Below are 15,593 nucleotides of genomic sequence, written 5' to 3'. Positions count from 1 at the left end.
TAAATCCCAAATGATAGGAAGACATAATTGTGGCAATGCCTCATTCTTGACTCTGAAGGACGAAACCTTAACAGCCTTCCCTCTTCCACCAACCACAGCTATTTAAACACCGTGATACACTTCCTTTTCCTGTTGTGCTTCCACCATTTAGGAACACGGTCTGTCTTTAAATAGGCAACACTACATTTTCCCTTATTAGTAACTGCAGCTTTAAAACCAGCAAGTGCTAGGCAGTAAACTGTCACAAACCCCACACAATGTCTTCTCCGGAAATTGTTTTACCATACGTAACTATTCCCTAAAGTAGCTCTATAGAGTAAAAAGGGGGTGTTTTGCTTCAATATAGTTCACCTAAGAGTCATGTGGAAGGCATGAGTTTTCTTAAATGCGGAAAGCTTTCAGAATAGTAGATGCAATTTTCTCTTTGTGTGAAGCTCTGAGAATTTGAACTGTAAGATTTCCCAGGCCTGAAAAGAATAGGGAGAGGTAGCAAACCCCAGACCAGGACATTCTCTTTCAAACATTTGGAAGGGATTTGATCTGAATGGGTTCTAAGCAAAAACAAAATATAAGGTGGATTAAAGTCACTGTTCTCTCAAATAATCAGACATCCATCCTTTTATCAAACTTGAGAACTGATTGTTTTGCAAGGTGTGGGATGACTAGCACAGAGGCTCTCTAAATTACAGAATGTAGCTTGGTGTTTTAGTGACTTCAGGGATACAGCTTAAAGAAGGGATGAGTACTGGAGCTGTTCAGAGGCCACTCCAGCCAGGAGCAAGGGAGAGCCCAAACAGAGGTTAGGGCTCCCACAGCACACTAAGGAGGCACCATCCAATCCTGTCTCAGCACAAGCCCACTCTCCTAGCTCTGTAGTTTATCAGGTATTTACCCAAAACTCATGCTACCCCCTTTCCTTGCAAAGCAGCTCCCAACAGAAGGTGTAGGGCACAACACAGGAAAAAAAGCTTGAAAGCCACAATAAGTGTCTTCCATCCATTCATAGGTGATAGACTATACCACATTTCATGGCAAAAACAGGTTGGCAGGAGGGAAATAAGGTAAAAACCTTCCAGGTTCACTTTTCCTCAGGAAAGTGGACACCACCCCATTTTTTTTCCATTTGTAGCACTTCCATTTCTCTGTTACCACAGATATCCTGAAAAACTGGATGACATTTCCTTCACTATGAAGGGATGACCCACTTGACTAGTTATAAAAAAAGCAACTAAGACATAGAATCATAGCCTGGAATTTAAACAAAAAAGTAAGGGCAGGAAAAGTAAGCAAAGAATCTGAAGAACCAAAAGGGAACTTTTCAATGCACAGACATTTTTCAGTCTCAAAATGAACAACATGGGAAGTGTCGCATTTCGTTTAAAACATAAAGCACCGTATTTTCTACTCTCAGTTATAATTAAGGTTAACTGCCATGATAATTATGGTATTGTTAACACAACTGTTCCTTAGATGAAGAACTCTCTCTGGATACAGACTACGCAGGAGTAAATGACAATACATATCCAGCCAAAACATTAACAGTTTTCTTAAAGAAATGAAATTGTTTCTGGAAGCAAACACAATTTTGCCTTCTAGGTTTTACTTTTTTGTTGTATTTAGTCTGCTTGACAACTCTTACATATGCCATAACAAGATTAATACTAAAAACATCTGCGCATGTGTAGGTAGGTGACTTTTCACTGTCTAATTCAAAATACATCAGTAAATTGCATCCACTTATGCTCATGCAACATAAAATACAGCATCTGATGGTTTACAGTGGTATAGCAGCATGCTTTTGTTATGAAAAATAGAAGGAACACTGATTTTTCTTCATAACATGGAAATTGTTCGGCACCTCAGGTTCATTAAGTATACTAAAGTTGGATGATAAATTGGAGCACGTGATTCCTCTAACCAAAGACTTGGAGCTCAAGATGATTTAGCTGAACTTTTACAATTGTACCTATTCAAGTTAAATAATCCCAATACTAAAACATAAAGTAACTCTCCCCCCCCTGCCCGGTAAAGAAGTATATATTGATGGGAAAAGTGCAGTTTTCAGTCTTAAAACCCCGGCCCCCTCTCAGCAGCAGTCTGACAACATTCCCTTTAGTTCATGTATGGGCAAGAAACGTTTCACAGTGAGCCTGGACGGCGTTCAGCGCCACATAGCGAGCACACAGGGACACGCCAAAGGCTCTCCCCGAAGACCCTGAAGCAAATTTGTGGACACCATACACCTCCGTTACGAAAGAGCTTTAAAGTCCACTTAAAAAGGCACCAGCCCCAGCTCCGCCACTGAGGCCGCCGGGCCACTCCCCAGCGGGCGGGGGGAGGCGGGGCACGCGCCCGGCCACCAACGGCCGCACGCCGGCGGCAGCGCTGGTGCGCCTGCGCAGCACCGTCCCGCGGAGGAGCGACGCGGCGCGCGGCACAGCTGAACGCCCGTCGTGGCCGCCACGTCAACCCCGGCGCGTCACGTGGCGCGGTCGCGCGGTCACGTGCCGCCGGGAGCGGGTGACGGTTGGGATGGCGGAGGGGGCGAGCGCCGTGTCGGCGCTGCGGCCACGGCTGGCGGCGCTGGGCCGGCGGCTGGCGGCCCTGAGGGCAGCGGGCGGCGACGGTGAGGGGCCGCAGCGGGTGGCGGACCGAGCGGGCCCGCTCCGTCCTCTGCTGCCCTCGTGCTGCGCGGCACCCCTCGGCCCGCCCCTGCTGCCGGGCTGCGGGGGGCGGCGGCAGCCCCGTCCCCGGGGGGAGGGGGCGGCGGCGAGGGCCGCGCCTTTCCCTGCTCGGGAAAAGAGCCCTACCCCCGGGCAGCGCCTCGGGCGTCTGTGCAGGCCTCCGTGCAGAGGCTGAGTCTTGAGGCTTTTCTCTGCAGCAGGGTGGTTGAGGCCTGAAATTTATAACTGCATAATAACAAGTAGCATTTTTCATTTATGATTTCTTTGCAAATGCAGTGTTTGGAGTGATTTTTGAAGCATCAGACCATAACCAGTAATGCCATGAATTTGGTCATGACATCAGTAGTCTTAACAGGGCAAGGGGCCTAAGTGCTTTATTATTCACCTGCTATTGTATGTAACACAAGGATGGATAAAGCATATGCAATGGAAAGGGGGAGCAAGCAAAGCTGTTGCTGGATGCACTTCAGTGCTAAGAAAGCCATGTGTTCTTCCTCCAGATACTTTCTTGGTAAAGGGCTCTGCTACTCTAGAGAAACTGAAGGACCTCTGTAAAGAAGAGAAAGAAAAAACATATTGTTCCAAGCTTTTGCAGCTTTATACACAGGTAGTATATTTAAAGCATTTGGAGGACCGCTTTATGAAAATCCACTACATAGGGTATAGGAGAGGGTAGGGTGTAGTAAAGTGGGTATAGCTGAAAAAACATTTCTTTTTAGTGTATGCAGTGATTACAGAACTTTCACAAAGTACAGGCCCACTTTTGTTCTGTATTAGAAAGTAACCAAGAATTGATAATTATTGTACAAATACTGTGAAGATAAAAAGGGTTCTGAGTTTGTTTATTATGAACAGTCTAACAATAATTTTAACTTGTAATGCTTTTGAAAATTAAATGTTAAAAATTATCTTCAAAATTGTACTATTTTGTAAACTGTAACGAGTTTGTATGTTACTGTACACCATCTAATTATTTTGTTGGTAGTGTTTTTTAGTTATGTTACTTATTTTTACTTACTTTATTTTTTTACATCATGCATCTTCCTGTTTTCATAGGCTGTCTTAGATATTACATATTTTGAGGAAAACCAGCTCGTGGATGAAGATTTTCCAGAAGATTATTCCTTACCAAAAGTTAAAGAACTTATTTGTGTTCTTTCAGAACCAGAAGACCTAGTGAAAGAATGCAACATAAACGAAGAAGTGAGTACTAACATTATTCGGTCAAAGATTTAATTATTTCATTATTTAAAAATAAAAAATCTAAAACAGGATAGTGGCACTTGCATTTTTGATGAGCAAAATTTGAGATCCTTTGAAAAAATTCCACATCTTATTTATATTTAAGCGGTGGTTCCCAAATCATTGCCCATAAATAATTTTTTGAATAACTTACTGGATGCTCAGAATTTTTCTTGCTAACATTTCAGAATTCCAGATGCTTTCTGCTGTTTAAATCCAAAGTATTAGGCTTGTGTCTGTGACCATCACTGTTAAGTATATCTTCCAAAATTACAGGGTTAATACAACACTATTTGTATGTGTCAGTGTGTATGTGTAGTTCAAATCGTTATTTTTGGCTTAGCACATTTTTTTGGGCTTTATTTCAGTCCACCAGCATCCTTGGCCTAGAGTTATTTGAATGTCTTTACTGGAGAAAAGGAGCCCTGCTTTACATGTATTGTCACACTGTAAAAGAAAGGAGTGAATGGCTAAGGGAAAATATCGGCTTATTTAAAAAGGTAAAGGAGATTTAAAAAAAAAAAATAATAATCTCATGAGCATATGAATGCCCATAAATACACTTTTAAGATATGACTTTTTTAAAGTAGAGGTTTTTTTCTTTTAAATAACTGCTTGGGAAGTTCATATCTGAAAGTATTTATGGCTATCTTTAAATTTGTCAGAATTTGTCTAGCTTTTTTTTTTCTCTCTCCCCCCCTTTTTTTTTTTAATTGTATTCAGTGTCTTAATGATGGAATTCATTACTTGATGAAGATGCTTAGCTTTAGATGCCCTCTCCAGCTAGATGAAGATGTCTCATTTCAGGATAAAGACACAGGTAGATTACTCAGTGAAGGTAATAATAATAAATAAATAAAGGGGGGGGGGTACAAAACACCCCAGATACCTTCCCCATGTTATAAATCCCTTTATTGTATGTTTTTGTTATATCAGGTTGGACTTCATTTATATTCAAAAACTAACTTTTTAGAACAAAAAAAAAATAGTTGTGAGAGGTTAGCAAGCAGTGGTGTTTTCCTGCCCTTCCAACTCTTTTGTCTTCTGACTTGCATATTTTAGGAGCTGGTAATGTTCATTTTCTCTGTCTTTGTAAGTGCATCTGAGGAAGATGAACAACGGAGGCTGATTGTGTTTTACATGCAATATGCATGTTTTATAACCATCCAGTTTTCAGCTGACAAATCTTAAAAGCATAAATATGACTACAGAGGGTGCTAAATATTCTCATGTTGTTTTTCTCTGTGGATCTAGGAGAAAACAGATAAGATGAATTACTGATTTCACACAGGTAGAAGGAGTACACTGTTTAGGCAAAACTTTATTATCACTCTCTACTGTAGCTTTATGTAAGTTGTATTACTATAGTGCATTTCAGAGCATTTGATGTTAGTGTGATGCAAGTAATGTCATGCAGCAGGAGTGGATTTTTAAAGTAAAACAGCTGGTGCTGAGGTCCACATTGTACACTGCCAAAATTTACTCTAGTCTGGTCCTAGGGAACGGATGCCTACGTGGGATGGAGCACCTTCTCGTTTAGTTTTATCTGAAAGGGACCAAGAGGGGTTGTTCCAACTCTGCTTCAGAATGCAAAGCCAAGTTCAGTAGCTGCTTTCATACATTTATTTGGTAGTATTGGACACTTATGGACACTACATGGACACTTATGTGGCTTTGTAGTTATTTAAATACTAAAGCTGCTGCTGGTCAATCTGAGTTAAGATGATGCTCAAATAGCATCTTCCGTGAGGCCTAAAATGTGGGAGGCATAGAAGTGTTCTAAAGTAAATATGCATAATCATATCCACACTTAATGGATTATAAAGAAATACAGAAAGATAAATATACAAACAATTTTCAGAAAATATTCATATGTCAAGCTTAAAACTAAAGATTTTAATATTGTGGAAAAGGCAAAATGGATGGAACAATGAGCAAGGCCTTTGATTCAGGTCCTCTTGGCAGCATCAGTGCTCTAAGGGTTGAAATTTGTGCTCTGGTATGCTTCTTTAGTAGGAGGCATATGCTGACTTTTTGAAAAATTCTTGCTGTGTTACTGAAAGATTTTTAAGTTAACAAGTCACATACATGTTTAACAAAAGTATGAAGTACTTGAGTTCTAAATTATTTTTTGCAGGTATGTTTAGCGATACCCACTTACTAGCGATGATGTACAGTGGAGAAATGTGCTACTGGGGACTGAAACACTGTGGAGAAGGGAAGCAAAAAAGCCTTGAGATGACAAATCCGGTGTCCAGCAGATCGCAGGGCGCATCACTGGATTTCCGAGACGTGGGCAAAAACGTGTTAACAAAATACGTGGCAGTATGCGAAGGACCTTTGAAAGGACAAGGGTGGAACACAACAAGCGCGAAGCAAATGCTGTGTCACCTCAGGAAACCCCACAGCTAAAGTTGGTGCTGTTGGGCTCTCAGAGGAGGCTCACTGCGTGGAGAACACACCTGCGGGGGTGGCCTGCACTGCAGTGAGGGAAAACACTGCTCGCTACCTGACTGTTCTTGCCAAAATGTATGCTCTGTTGTAAAAACAGTGATTCCGAGACCTTCTGGAATATAAGTCCGAACTCCAATAAAGCAGCATTTTTAGAAGGTTTAATCAAGGCGGGGCGGGGTGCTGCAGCCGGGTTGCGCGGGCTCGGCGGCGCCCTGGCCAGGGCCGGGCCGGGCCGCTGCGGGCGCCGCCCTCAGCGCGGAGGCGTCGCCGCCGGCGGGCCCGGGCGCCATGGCGGAGGGCGGTCGGCTGGAGGCCGCCGTGCGCGGGCGGCTGCGCGGCCTGCGGGAGCGGTGGGCGCGGGGCGCCCGCGAGCGCGGCGGCGCGGAGGCGGCGGCCGGCCCCGGCCCCGGCGGCGGGGAGGCCGCGGAGGAAGCGAGCGCCCTGCAGGCGCTGCCGGTGAGTGGGGCCGGCGCCGGTGCGGGGCGGCGTGCCGGTGCCGGTGCCCCCCGCGCGGTGGCGGGCGCTGACCGCCGCTCTGCGCGTTTCAGATCGACGTGCAGCTGCGCATCATGTCCTTCCTGTCGCCGCAAGACCTCTGCCGCCTGGGCAGCACCGGCACCTACTGGCGGGCGGCCGTGCGGGACCCGCTGCTGTGGAGGTGCTTTCTGCTGAGGGACCTCCCCTCCTGGGCCTCGGTGGACTGGAGGTCGCTCCCCAGCGTGGAGGTCTTCCATCAAGTCTTTTCGGAAGCCGGCGGTAATGCGCTGTACGACTACATGGCCGTGTGAGTATCCCCCGTTCCCCAGCAGGACCCTGAGCCCGCGGACGGCTTCCACGCGTGTACCAGCAAAGCTCTGCTGCAAGATGCTGCTCAAATTTTGGCGTGACCTTGGGTCCCGAATCTGTTGCTGGTTTTGTGAATATAATCTCCTGTTTTGCGACAGTTTGGTCTGCTCTTTCCATTTAGAGTTAAAGAGGAATGTAAAATCATATTAAAAAAACCTTTTTGTGTATTGTATGCCAAGCATGCCACAGAAGTACAGCCATCTCAGAAGCTGTGTGCTGTGCTGATTTTGTTGATGGAGATGTGTTCTCTACTCTCAGTACAAAAGATCATTACTTATCTTACTAGAAGTACTAAGTCTTTAGAATATGGCAAATGAATCTTACTTTTTGATCTCTTATCTGGAAAACCTACAAAAAAGTTACTCTGTGTGTATTCAAAAATAACAGGTCATGCTGCTTGAGCTCTCATGGTCTAAAAACATAAGACAAAGACTGTGGTTTCAACTACCATAGTTGAAAAACGTAGCAGCACTCATAATATATTTGGATTACTTGAAAAAAATCTCTAAGCCAAGGAGATTATTTTGTGTGTGTGTGTGTGTGTGTGTGTGCGTGTGTGTATTTAACTTCATTCAACGCCCTGAATTAATTGGCAATATCCAAATTCTGCATGGAATACAAATTTCCAAAGGTGATTCATGAAACTATCACTTCACAATAAATGCCCTAACTTTGACAACCTCTCTGTCTCCCATCCCCATTTTACAGCCAGAGAAGAAGCACCCCAGAATTTGAAGTGCAAAATGTCCTTTAATTCTGAATTTTGGATTTAAATCTCTTTTGGTCTGGATACTTCAGAGCACATCACATACTTGAAGCCAGCTGTCACTGATTTCCATTGTCTCTGTGAGCACTTAATGTTTTTGCTGATGTCAACTGAACTGTCTTGGGTTGGATACAGAGGAGCACATGGTTAACGTTTTCTTGAAGTGATTTATCTAGCATCACATGACCAGAAGCAAAGACTGAAGCCACTTCTCCAGGATGTTTGTCAGTCCCTTAATTAACTGTTTCGTTTTTTCTTGTGATTGCCAAAGTCTCTTCATGCCTTCCAGCTTCTGTATCAAATGAACACGTCAGCTTGCAGACAACACCCACCTCCTTTTACAGCAAGCGTACTTTATGTCTGAATGGGATAAGGCCCTTTTCAGATGGAGTCACCTTTTTTATAATTAATAAACATAAAAGGGGTCTAACTAAGGTTGGACACACACTCAGAATTCGCATATTTTTTTTTACATTGTATTTGACTCTTCAACTTTGGTGCTATTTTACCAATATTATGTGTGCTAGGAGGTTGGGGGAAGTTTATACTTTTTTTTTCTTTTTTTTTAAGTAAAAGATCCATCATATGGAACTATATTAAGATCTGAAAATCAGCATTTGGAACTTGGCAGGACTAGTGGTTTTACCTGCTTACTGCTGGTGATCTAAACCATCAGTTTTTAACTGTTATATCTGACCTGTGCTTAAGTTGTTCTGATAACGCAGCATGAGAAATTTAGGACCTAAATTAATTGATGTTGTTTGATTAATACCTCTTTTGTATTTTATGTTTAATTTCTAGTTGCGTCTATTTTACACAGATATAAAAAAAGCTGTCCTCAGAGTAGAAGAAGTCTGAAATCAAGCCGTCTCCGGTATGGGGCTGTGACATCCTTTTTGCAATCACTGGTCACTCAGGCAGAACCTCGCTTTGCTATGTTTGGGCCGGGGTTGGAAGAGCTGGACGACTCTTTAGTGCAAAAGATGATGACTTGCCCAGAAATTCTACTAGTGGCTGGCCTACCTCAAAGACGAATTCATGGTAATGCTCTGTTTTCTGTTTTGTTTTTTTTTTTAATTTTATAAAGAGATATGTCTTATAAAACAAAAAAAGTTGGGGGAGAAATAGGAACAAAGAATTTTTTTTAATGCTCCCTTTGAAGCTCAATAATGTAGTTGTAAAAAATTATTTCTTTTATTTATTTATATATATATATATATATGTATTCCAAAGGATAAACACAATGACCAGTTAGGATAAAATTTTAGCTCCAGTGAATTTAATGGTTAAATTTGTTCAGTGTCAGAGGATCAAGATTTTGCTCTTTATACTTGTATTTCAATCCTAAATTGCATGCCACACGTTGTTTTAATGGATAAGTGCAAACACAACTTCCTTTAGATAGTGCTTACTATTGGTTAGTGCCACTGTTACTTAGTGGTTGAAAATATGCTTGTCTTTTTACACTGATCCTTTATCTGATTCAATATTCTGGTGTCAAATGGGTGTACACTTTCTTCATTAAAAAAGGGGTTGTAGGATCAGATGAAGAAATTTTTTCGATATTTAGAAGGGATTTAAAAAAGCCATACTTTTGAACATCTATAATTTTGCTTCAGTCCAAACCAGATGAAAAAACTTCGGACTGTTTTCAACTAAGAATAACTAATATTTAAGCACAGCAGAATTGGGATAGTTAAATTATATTTATAGGAAGTGGGAAAATATGCTTTCTTTGCTGTTATTTTCTTTTCTCTTTTATGTCCTTTTCAATGCAGCTTGTCCTAAATAGACGAGCTTTACTATGTCAGTTTAGGCCAGCAGATACAGATCAGCTCCTCCATGACTTAAATTTCTAGGTTTTAATGCAAGTATCAAAAACCAAACAAACCCAGAAATGCCTCCTGATTTTCTTTTGATTTTATTACCTTGTGAAACAATCAGTATGCTTCACCGTAACGGCAACACCTAGATTTAGATGCATCTATTTTACAGCCCCAGTAGAATTTTCAGCCTATCGCTTAGTTTTGTTCAGTAACCAGATATTTGTAATCTCATTCTGTTCATTTTCTCCTTGTAGGGATTGGATCAGGAGTCAGTTTTCAGTTCAATAACAATCAAAAATTCAATATTTTGACATTGTATTCAACTACGAGGTAAGATTTGTTCTCCACAAAAAAACCCACGACAGTGCCGTTTCTCAGTTATTTCATACTTTTTGTCACGGTTTCATGATGTCAGTTGGATGCCTTTATTGCATACATGCATATCTCTTATAAACTGAAGCATCAATATGTATCTTCCCTATTTCTCTCCCTTTCTCCAACCTCTGAATTTCCATGTGGAATTAGTAAACCTTCTTCCCAAAACTGATACATAACAAATGTTTTATGACAAATACATAACAGGTACTTCTATCCCGCTTGATATTCTGACTGTTTCCCTTTTGAAATATTCTATAAACTCATCCTGGGGTGTATTTTAATGCATGTCTTGCAGAGTACTAACCATCTGTATGTGCGCACTCAAATAAAATGGGGGGAATGAAACTGTTTTTGTGGCTTAGGCCATTTTCCTGACCCTTTGCTGTGCTGCTATATCTCCCTCGACTCTGTTTTCTCATTTTCTATCTAAATTAATCTGGCTACTATTATTAAATGGCCAAAGTATTTTAATATCTTTCAGTGTGGAAAGGAGGAGAGCAAGGGCAGAGCAAGCTGTTGTTGTGAATAAGATGTTCTACCAAGACAACAGTACAGTGGGGAATCAGCAAGCTGTGCACTACAATGTAATAGCTCAAGTTAAAAAGGTGTGCGAAGTAGTTGATGGATTCATCTATGTTGCTAATGCAGAAGCTCATAAAAGTAAGGGAGTTCTCTTTATTGTATTTACTCATATTTTGTGAATGATTGAAATGTCCTAAAAGATCTCTGAAGTGTATGGAATGCATCAAAATCCATATTCCAGTTCTTTCAGGGTATGCTTCCTTGGTGTTATTTCTTCAGTGGCTTTTCAAGTTGAAGAGGTCCCCTCTCCTAGACACTCTCCCTCACCTTCCTGTGAGGGGTTATGACCCTTTCTGTCAGTGCCAGTACCACGTGGCTGCTCTCTTAAGTCAGATCTGGGAAATTATGTGGATTAAAAGAACAAAACAAAACAAAATCTGGGAGGAGGTAAGGGAGTGGAAGCGGTAGGGTGGGTGGGAGGAGAAGCCTGAAATATAGCAGTGGTGATGTAATAACCTAGAAATAGAGCCTTTACTTCACTGCAGTGAAAGATGTAACCAACCTGAATTAGGATTGTCCTATAATAAGCCTAAATAAGGGTAATCCAAACACTTGTTATGGTAGACTGTCTTTATATTCATCAGCTTTAAGTGGAGGGAAAGGGCTAGCTCAGGAAAGCAGGGGGTAAAAAAAATGTGGGGGGATATACTGGCAAGAAAAATTAAGTCAGTAGGGAAGGGCTCTTGCCTGTGAAGTGTGTCAGTATTTCTTAATGGCCTATTGTGATTTTGACCTCTGAGAGGTACTTGGAAAATGCTCTGATGTTAAGAACTAGAATAGGTTGCCTGTGAATCTAGGGAGATCTTTAAATAACAGCTAGGAATGACATGAGTACAGCTGATCGAGCCGTGAGATAAGCAGAATTAGATAATTTGCCCACACCACTTCCAGTCCTGTGTTTCCTCACTTTTGTGAACTGAAATAATAAGTATTTAAAAGTCAAGATAAAAGAAAAATATTCTGCTTGGGATTTGCATATACTTAATACTCATATATTACAAATTGTTTTCTAGAGCACGATCGTGAAGAGGAACTGGCCCATATTTTGGCAATGATTGATCCAGCTCTTGGGCCTCGAAACAGACCTCTGCTGGTTTTATCTTGTATCTCTCATGTTGATGTGAAAAGAATTCCTTGTGTTTACATGGCACATCAGTTGCAACTGAATCTGTTACATCAGCCCTGGATGGTACTTGCTTTTAAACCTTTATTTTTCTTCTTTGTGCTTAAATGCAGTTTAGGCTTATTGTAGTTCTTGGACTGTACATATCTAAGTAAATATATAGCTTTCAACATTATTATTTGAGCACTCCACTTAAGTGGTGAATTTAGTTTCTCTGATCCTATGAGATGAAGGATTATAGCCTAGCACAACACAGAGTAGCTAATTGGCTTGCCCAGGAACACACGAGCAGCTTCACATGGAGCCAGAGTGGAAGGAAGGATGAATTCCTGGTCTTAAAGAGGGTAAGAAAGCTTCAGTTACTTTGAATCTGAATTTCCAAGGCTTTAGCCACAAGGTAGGCTTTTCTGTCACTTTTCAGGAGACTAATTGTCACCTGCTTGACATGATGTATGAAGTTTTTGACAAATCACATTTTTTTGCCTAGCCCATGAGGTCCTGAGCCCGTTCTTTTATGCTTGTCGAGCACAATGTATATCAGCGTGTCTCAGTAACATATAATTTTGTTTTTGATGACATAGTGTAGCTAAATGATAATACTTAATCAAAAAAACCCCAACAGATTTAATTCCTTTGTTTTCATAAGGACAATGTTTACAAGCTTTTTTTCTTGAAGTACCATTTATAATAACCGCTTCTTAATGTATTAGAAAATTTGAGAAGTGATAATATGTCTTGAATTCTAAAGCTGGCAGCATTTTTCCTCTAAGAATTATTATAAAAAAGATTTTCAGGTAGACCATCATCTGTAAAGTAAATAAAATGTTCCAGGATAGCTGATGGAGGGCTTCGTATAAAATTTGCTGTGATATCAAGAATGCAAAGCCTTTTTAATGGCTCTCATAATACATTATGCAAAGAATAGTTTTCTTTTTGTACCTTACTCTAAGAAACCTGTCCTGTCAAGGTACCTAGAAACCAGTCATAAAAATTTAATTTGACATCAGTATTTCTGACGTAAGGATAGACATGAAGTGCTGGTACAGTATTGTTAGATCCATTGCCTGTAATCTGTAATATAGAATCTTATCTTATTTTTACAGGTGCAGGACACTGTAGCTGCTACTTTAGATGGACTGCTAAGTGGACTTGAGTGGCTCTTGGAAGAAGCAGATTGTAAAAATGCACAGTAATTAGACTTGCTTCATTTTACTGTATAGAGACTTTAGTGTGTTGCAGCTCAAATGAAGTGTGAATCTTGTCCTGACACAGCATTGTCAGATAAGAGATTTAGAAGACATGCATATATTTGATTGTACATACTTTTATAATTAACATTCTTCCAGCTGTAGACCTGAATTAGAACTACAAGCAGGATTGCCTGGATTCCAGCAGCTGATGAAGAAGTGATTTTTTTGGAAGCTGTTGGGTTTTGTTCTCTTTTAATTTGAGGCATTTACGATGCAATCTTTTCTCTGTGCTTCTTATAACCTAATCTCTTTTTGTAAATAAAACTAGCGCTAGGTTAATTTATCAGCACAGCCCTATGGCATACATCACATCACATTTACAAAATATATTCAGTGGAGATCTTGACATTGACAATTCCCAACCAAAGAAAATACACTGTATCCTGTACTGTGCTTTCAGCTCATCATCCTTTGTAGTAGGTTGATATTTCAAAACAATAAATTCCTCTGTATTTTTTCAGGAGCAATGCCTAGACAAAAAATAGTGCTTGAAGGAGAATTGTCAGCCCAGAACAAAATTCTCAGAAACCAACAAAATGCCCCATATGAATGACTTGTTTCTTGTTTGTGATCTTATTTATTAATGAACCACAAAAGGCTTCAGCATCTTCTACTTTCTGCTTCAGTGAAGTTATTCACTTGAACTGGACACCTTTCTACTATCACAAACAAATGTTAGATTCATTAGGACTTTACAACATCTATCAAATGCATAGATCCCAAGGATCTACTAGTCACTCGAATAGTTGTGGCATTTGCAGATGTGAAGTGTGCCTGTCTTGAAATTTTCTGCATAGAAGTATTTTTATAAAAAGACAACATTTTAGAGCTGGAATTATATTTTCCATATTGATGCCTTTTAGGATAGTTCTGCTTCTAGTCTTCCACCTTTTTATTGTTTTTTCAGTTATTAGATGAATGCCCACAAGCTTCCCTTGACTTTTTTGTCTAGGCATGTGTTTGTTTTCTTTTCCTGTATCTCTTGCTCTCTGCCTTCTGCTCCATTTCTATGCATGGAAATGCAATAGTCTCACAAACAGTTGTTTCTTGGTATCTAGATAAATGGATACATGGTGTACATTCAGCTGTCGTGTATGACTGTACAGTGTAGCAGTAACTGCCCTCAATTTGATAAGTGTGTTTAATGCATAACACAACTATTTTAGAAACATTCCATTTGGGAAGTCTCTTTTTTTAACAAACTAGGAGACCAGAGATAGAAGTATCTTTGCATTTTTTTTCTTCTTTATCCACAATTAACTCAATTTTCGAGACTTTTTTTTCTGACTTGTTATCAGGACATGTGGGGGTGTTTCAAGGGAAAATCCATGGGAAACTGTACTATGCTAATTCTGTTTTTTATCGGTTTTTAATAAGTTATGTGTACTTTCCCTTTAAAACAGTGGGGACACAAAATGTTCATCAATATTTGGGGTAAATTTCCAAATTTTCTAGGTAGATGTATGCAACTTTCCTGCTAGTCATAATAATTCTGTAATGATCCATCCACATTTTAGAGGGGCGAATGTTGCGATCTGATGCTATGTTAGCTACCATGAATGTGTTTGTTTATGCAAGATCTTCACTGTAACATTTTTCTGCTTTCTTCCTAAAGAATAAATTATTTTTTGAAGAGAGTGATATTTCCAGTCTTTCTCTCTTTGTGTGTGTGTGTAGGCTTAGCAATGTCTGTGATTGTGCTACAACAACAGATAACGATGTATTCGTATAAATGTCTTCATTAGTGACTTTAATGTTATTGGATGTGTCATTAACAAATACTGGTTCACTGTCATTTTAAAAGGTCAAGGTAATGTAGGGAATATAATTTTTCTTAACCTAAAGAACATCAAGTGTTTTAACATAAAGGTAGATTAGTTTAAAGAGTTAAGAATTAAGAGTTTCAAGAATACAGCCTAGGAGACAAACAGTGGGAATTAGACGCTGGCGTAGTGCCAGAGCTCCAGCATCACTGGGGTTGCAGAGTTGGTGGGACAGCTTACATGGCTGAGTACTGTGGTGGATCCGTACAGGCAAGGAGGATGAGGAGTGGAGTGCCCTGTGTGCAAAGGAGCCCCTCCAGTGCTCGAAGCTGTGCTATGGAATGGGCAACCGGCCTGTGGAGAGTTCATGTGCCAAATAGTCATTGCAGACATGCACTGTAAATTCCACATCTATTTTAGCAATACCTTTTAGATTTCACCTAATACTTAGTTCTAACTATTGAAATTCTTTAGTCTGGTGAGCTTGGAGTGTAATATGTCAAATAAGTTTGAGACTTAAATCATCACTGTTTCAAAATTAGTGGGATGTTTAAAACTAATATGTCACTAAAATTTATTTTAAATCTTACAATTTTTAATATAAAAACCTCAGTATTTTTATCCATTCGATTTTGTATTCACAAGATTAAGTGCAACTGTGAAGTGTCTGTGAGAACCG

At 40.3% G+C, this 15,593-nt stretch overlaps 2 protein-coding genes across 5 annotated transcripts; both read left to right on the top strand.

Moving 5' to 3' along the window:
* The first annotated feature begins 2,367 nt into the window (after positions 1-2,367).
* On the top strand, positions 2,368-6,542 carry LOC135323517 (RAB7A-interacting MON1-CCZ1 complex subunit 1-like). 4 transcript variants are annotated; one of them, XM_064502854.1, is made up of 6 exons: positions 2,369-2,626; positions 3,185-3,291; positions 3,741-3,887; positions 4,295-4,426; positions 4,650-4,746; positions 6,064-6,542. In XM_064502854.1, the coding sequence occupies exons 1-6, from the start codon at positions 2,533-2,535 to the stop codon at positions 6,336-6,338; spliced, it is 852 nt and encodes a 283-aa protein (XP_064358924.1). In that variant the 5' UTR covers positions 2,369-2,532; the 3' UTR covers positions 6,339-6,542. The 4 variants fall into 4 exon arrangements, with proteins under 4 accessions (XP_064358926.1, XP_064358924.1, XP_064358925.1 ...); XM_064502853.1 differs by having other exon boundaries at positions 2,370-2,626; positions 4,650-4,764; XM_064502856.1 differs by lacking the exon at positions 4,295-4,426 and having other exon boundaries at positions 2,368-2,626.
* A 58-nt stretch (positions 6,543-6,600) lies between these two features.
* Positions 6,601-14,788, top strand: LOC135325156 (F-box only protein 4-like). The gene is made up of 7 exons (XM_064502852.1): positions 6,601-6,836; positions 6,929-7,164; positions 8,813-9,033; positions 10,073-10,148; positions 10,678-10,856; positions 11,792-11,967; positions 13,005-14,788. The coding sequence occupies exons 1-7, from the start codon at positions 6,669-6,671 to the stop codon at positions 13,092-13,094; spliced, it is 1,146 nt and encodes a 381-aa protein (XP_064358922.1). The 5' UTR covers positions 6,601-6,668; the 3' UTR covers positions 13,095-14,788.
* Positions 14,789-15,593: the final 805 nt, after the last annotated feature.

Source organism: Dromaius novaehollandiae, chromosome Z (genome assembly GCF_036370855.1).
Source record: "Dromaius novaehollandiae isolate bDroNov1 chromosome Z, bDroNov1.hap1, whole genome shotgun sequence".
Lineage (NCBI taxonomy): Eukaryota > Metazoa > Chordata > Aves > Casuariiformes > Dromaiidae > Dromaius > Dromaius novaehollandiae.
The sequence above is the reverse complement of the archived record's forward strand: the minus strand, read 5'-3'. Positions and strand labels throughout refer to the sequence as shown.

Coding starts and splice junctions, on each gene's coding strand:
- LOC135323517 (XM_064502853.1), top strand. CDS start 2,533: ATGGCGGAGGGGGCGAGCGCCGTGTCGGCGCTGCGGCCACGGCTGGCG. Junction 2,627..3,184: donor GAGGGCAGCGGGCGGCGACG/GTGAGGGGCCGC, acceptor TTCTTCCTCCAG/ATACTTTCTTGGTAAAGGGC. Junction 3,888..4,294: donor AATGCAACATAAACGAAGAA/GTGAGTACTAAC, acceptor GCTTTATTTCAG/TCCACCAGCATCCTTGGCCT.
- LOC135325156 (XM_064502852.1), top strand. CDS start 6,669: ATGGCGGAGGGCGGTCGGCTGGAGGCCGCCGTGCGCGGGCGGCTGCGC. Junction 7,165..8,812: donor CTGTACGACTACATGGCCGT/GTGAGTATCCCC, acceptor TATTTTACACAG/ATATAAAAAAAGCTGTCCTC. Junction 10,149..10,677: donor ACATTGTATTCAACTACGAG/GTAAGATTTGTT, acceptor AATATCTTTCAG/TGTGGAAAGGAGGAGAGCAA.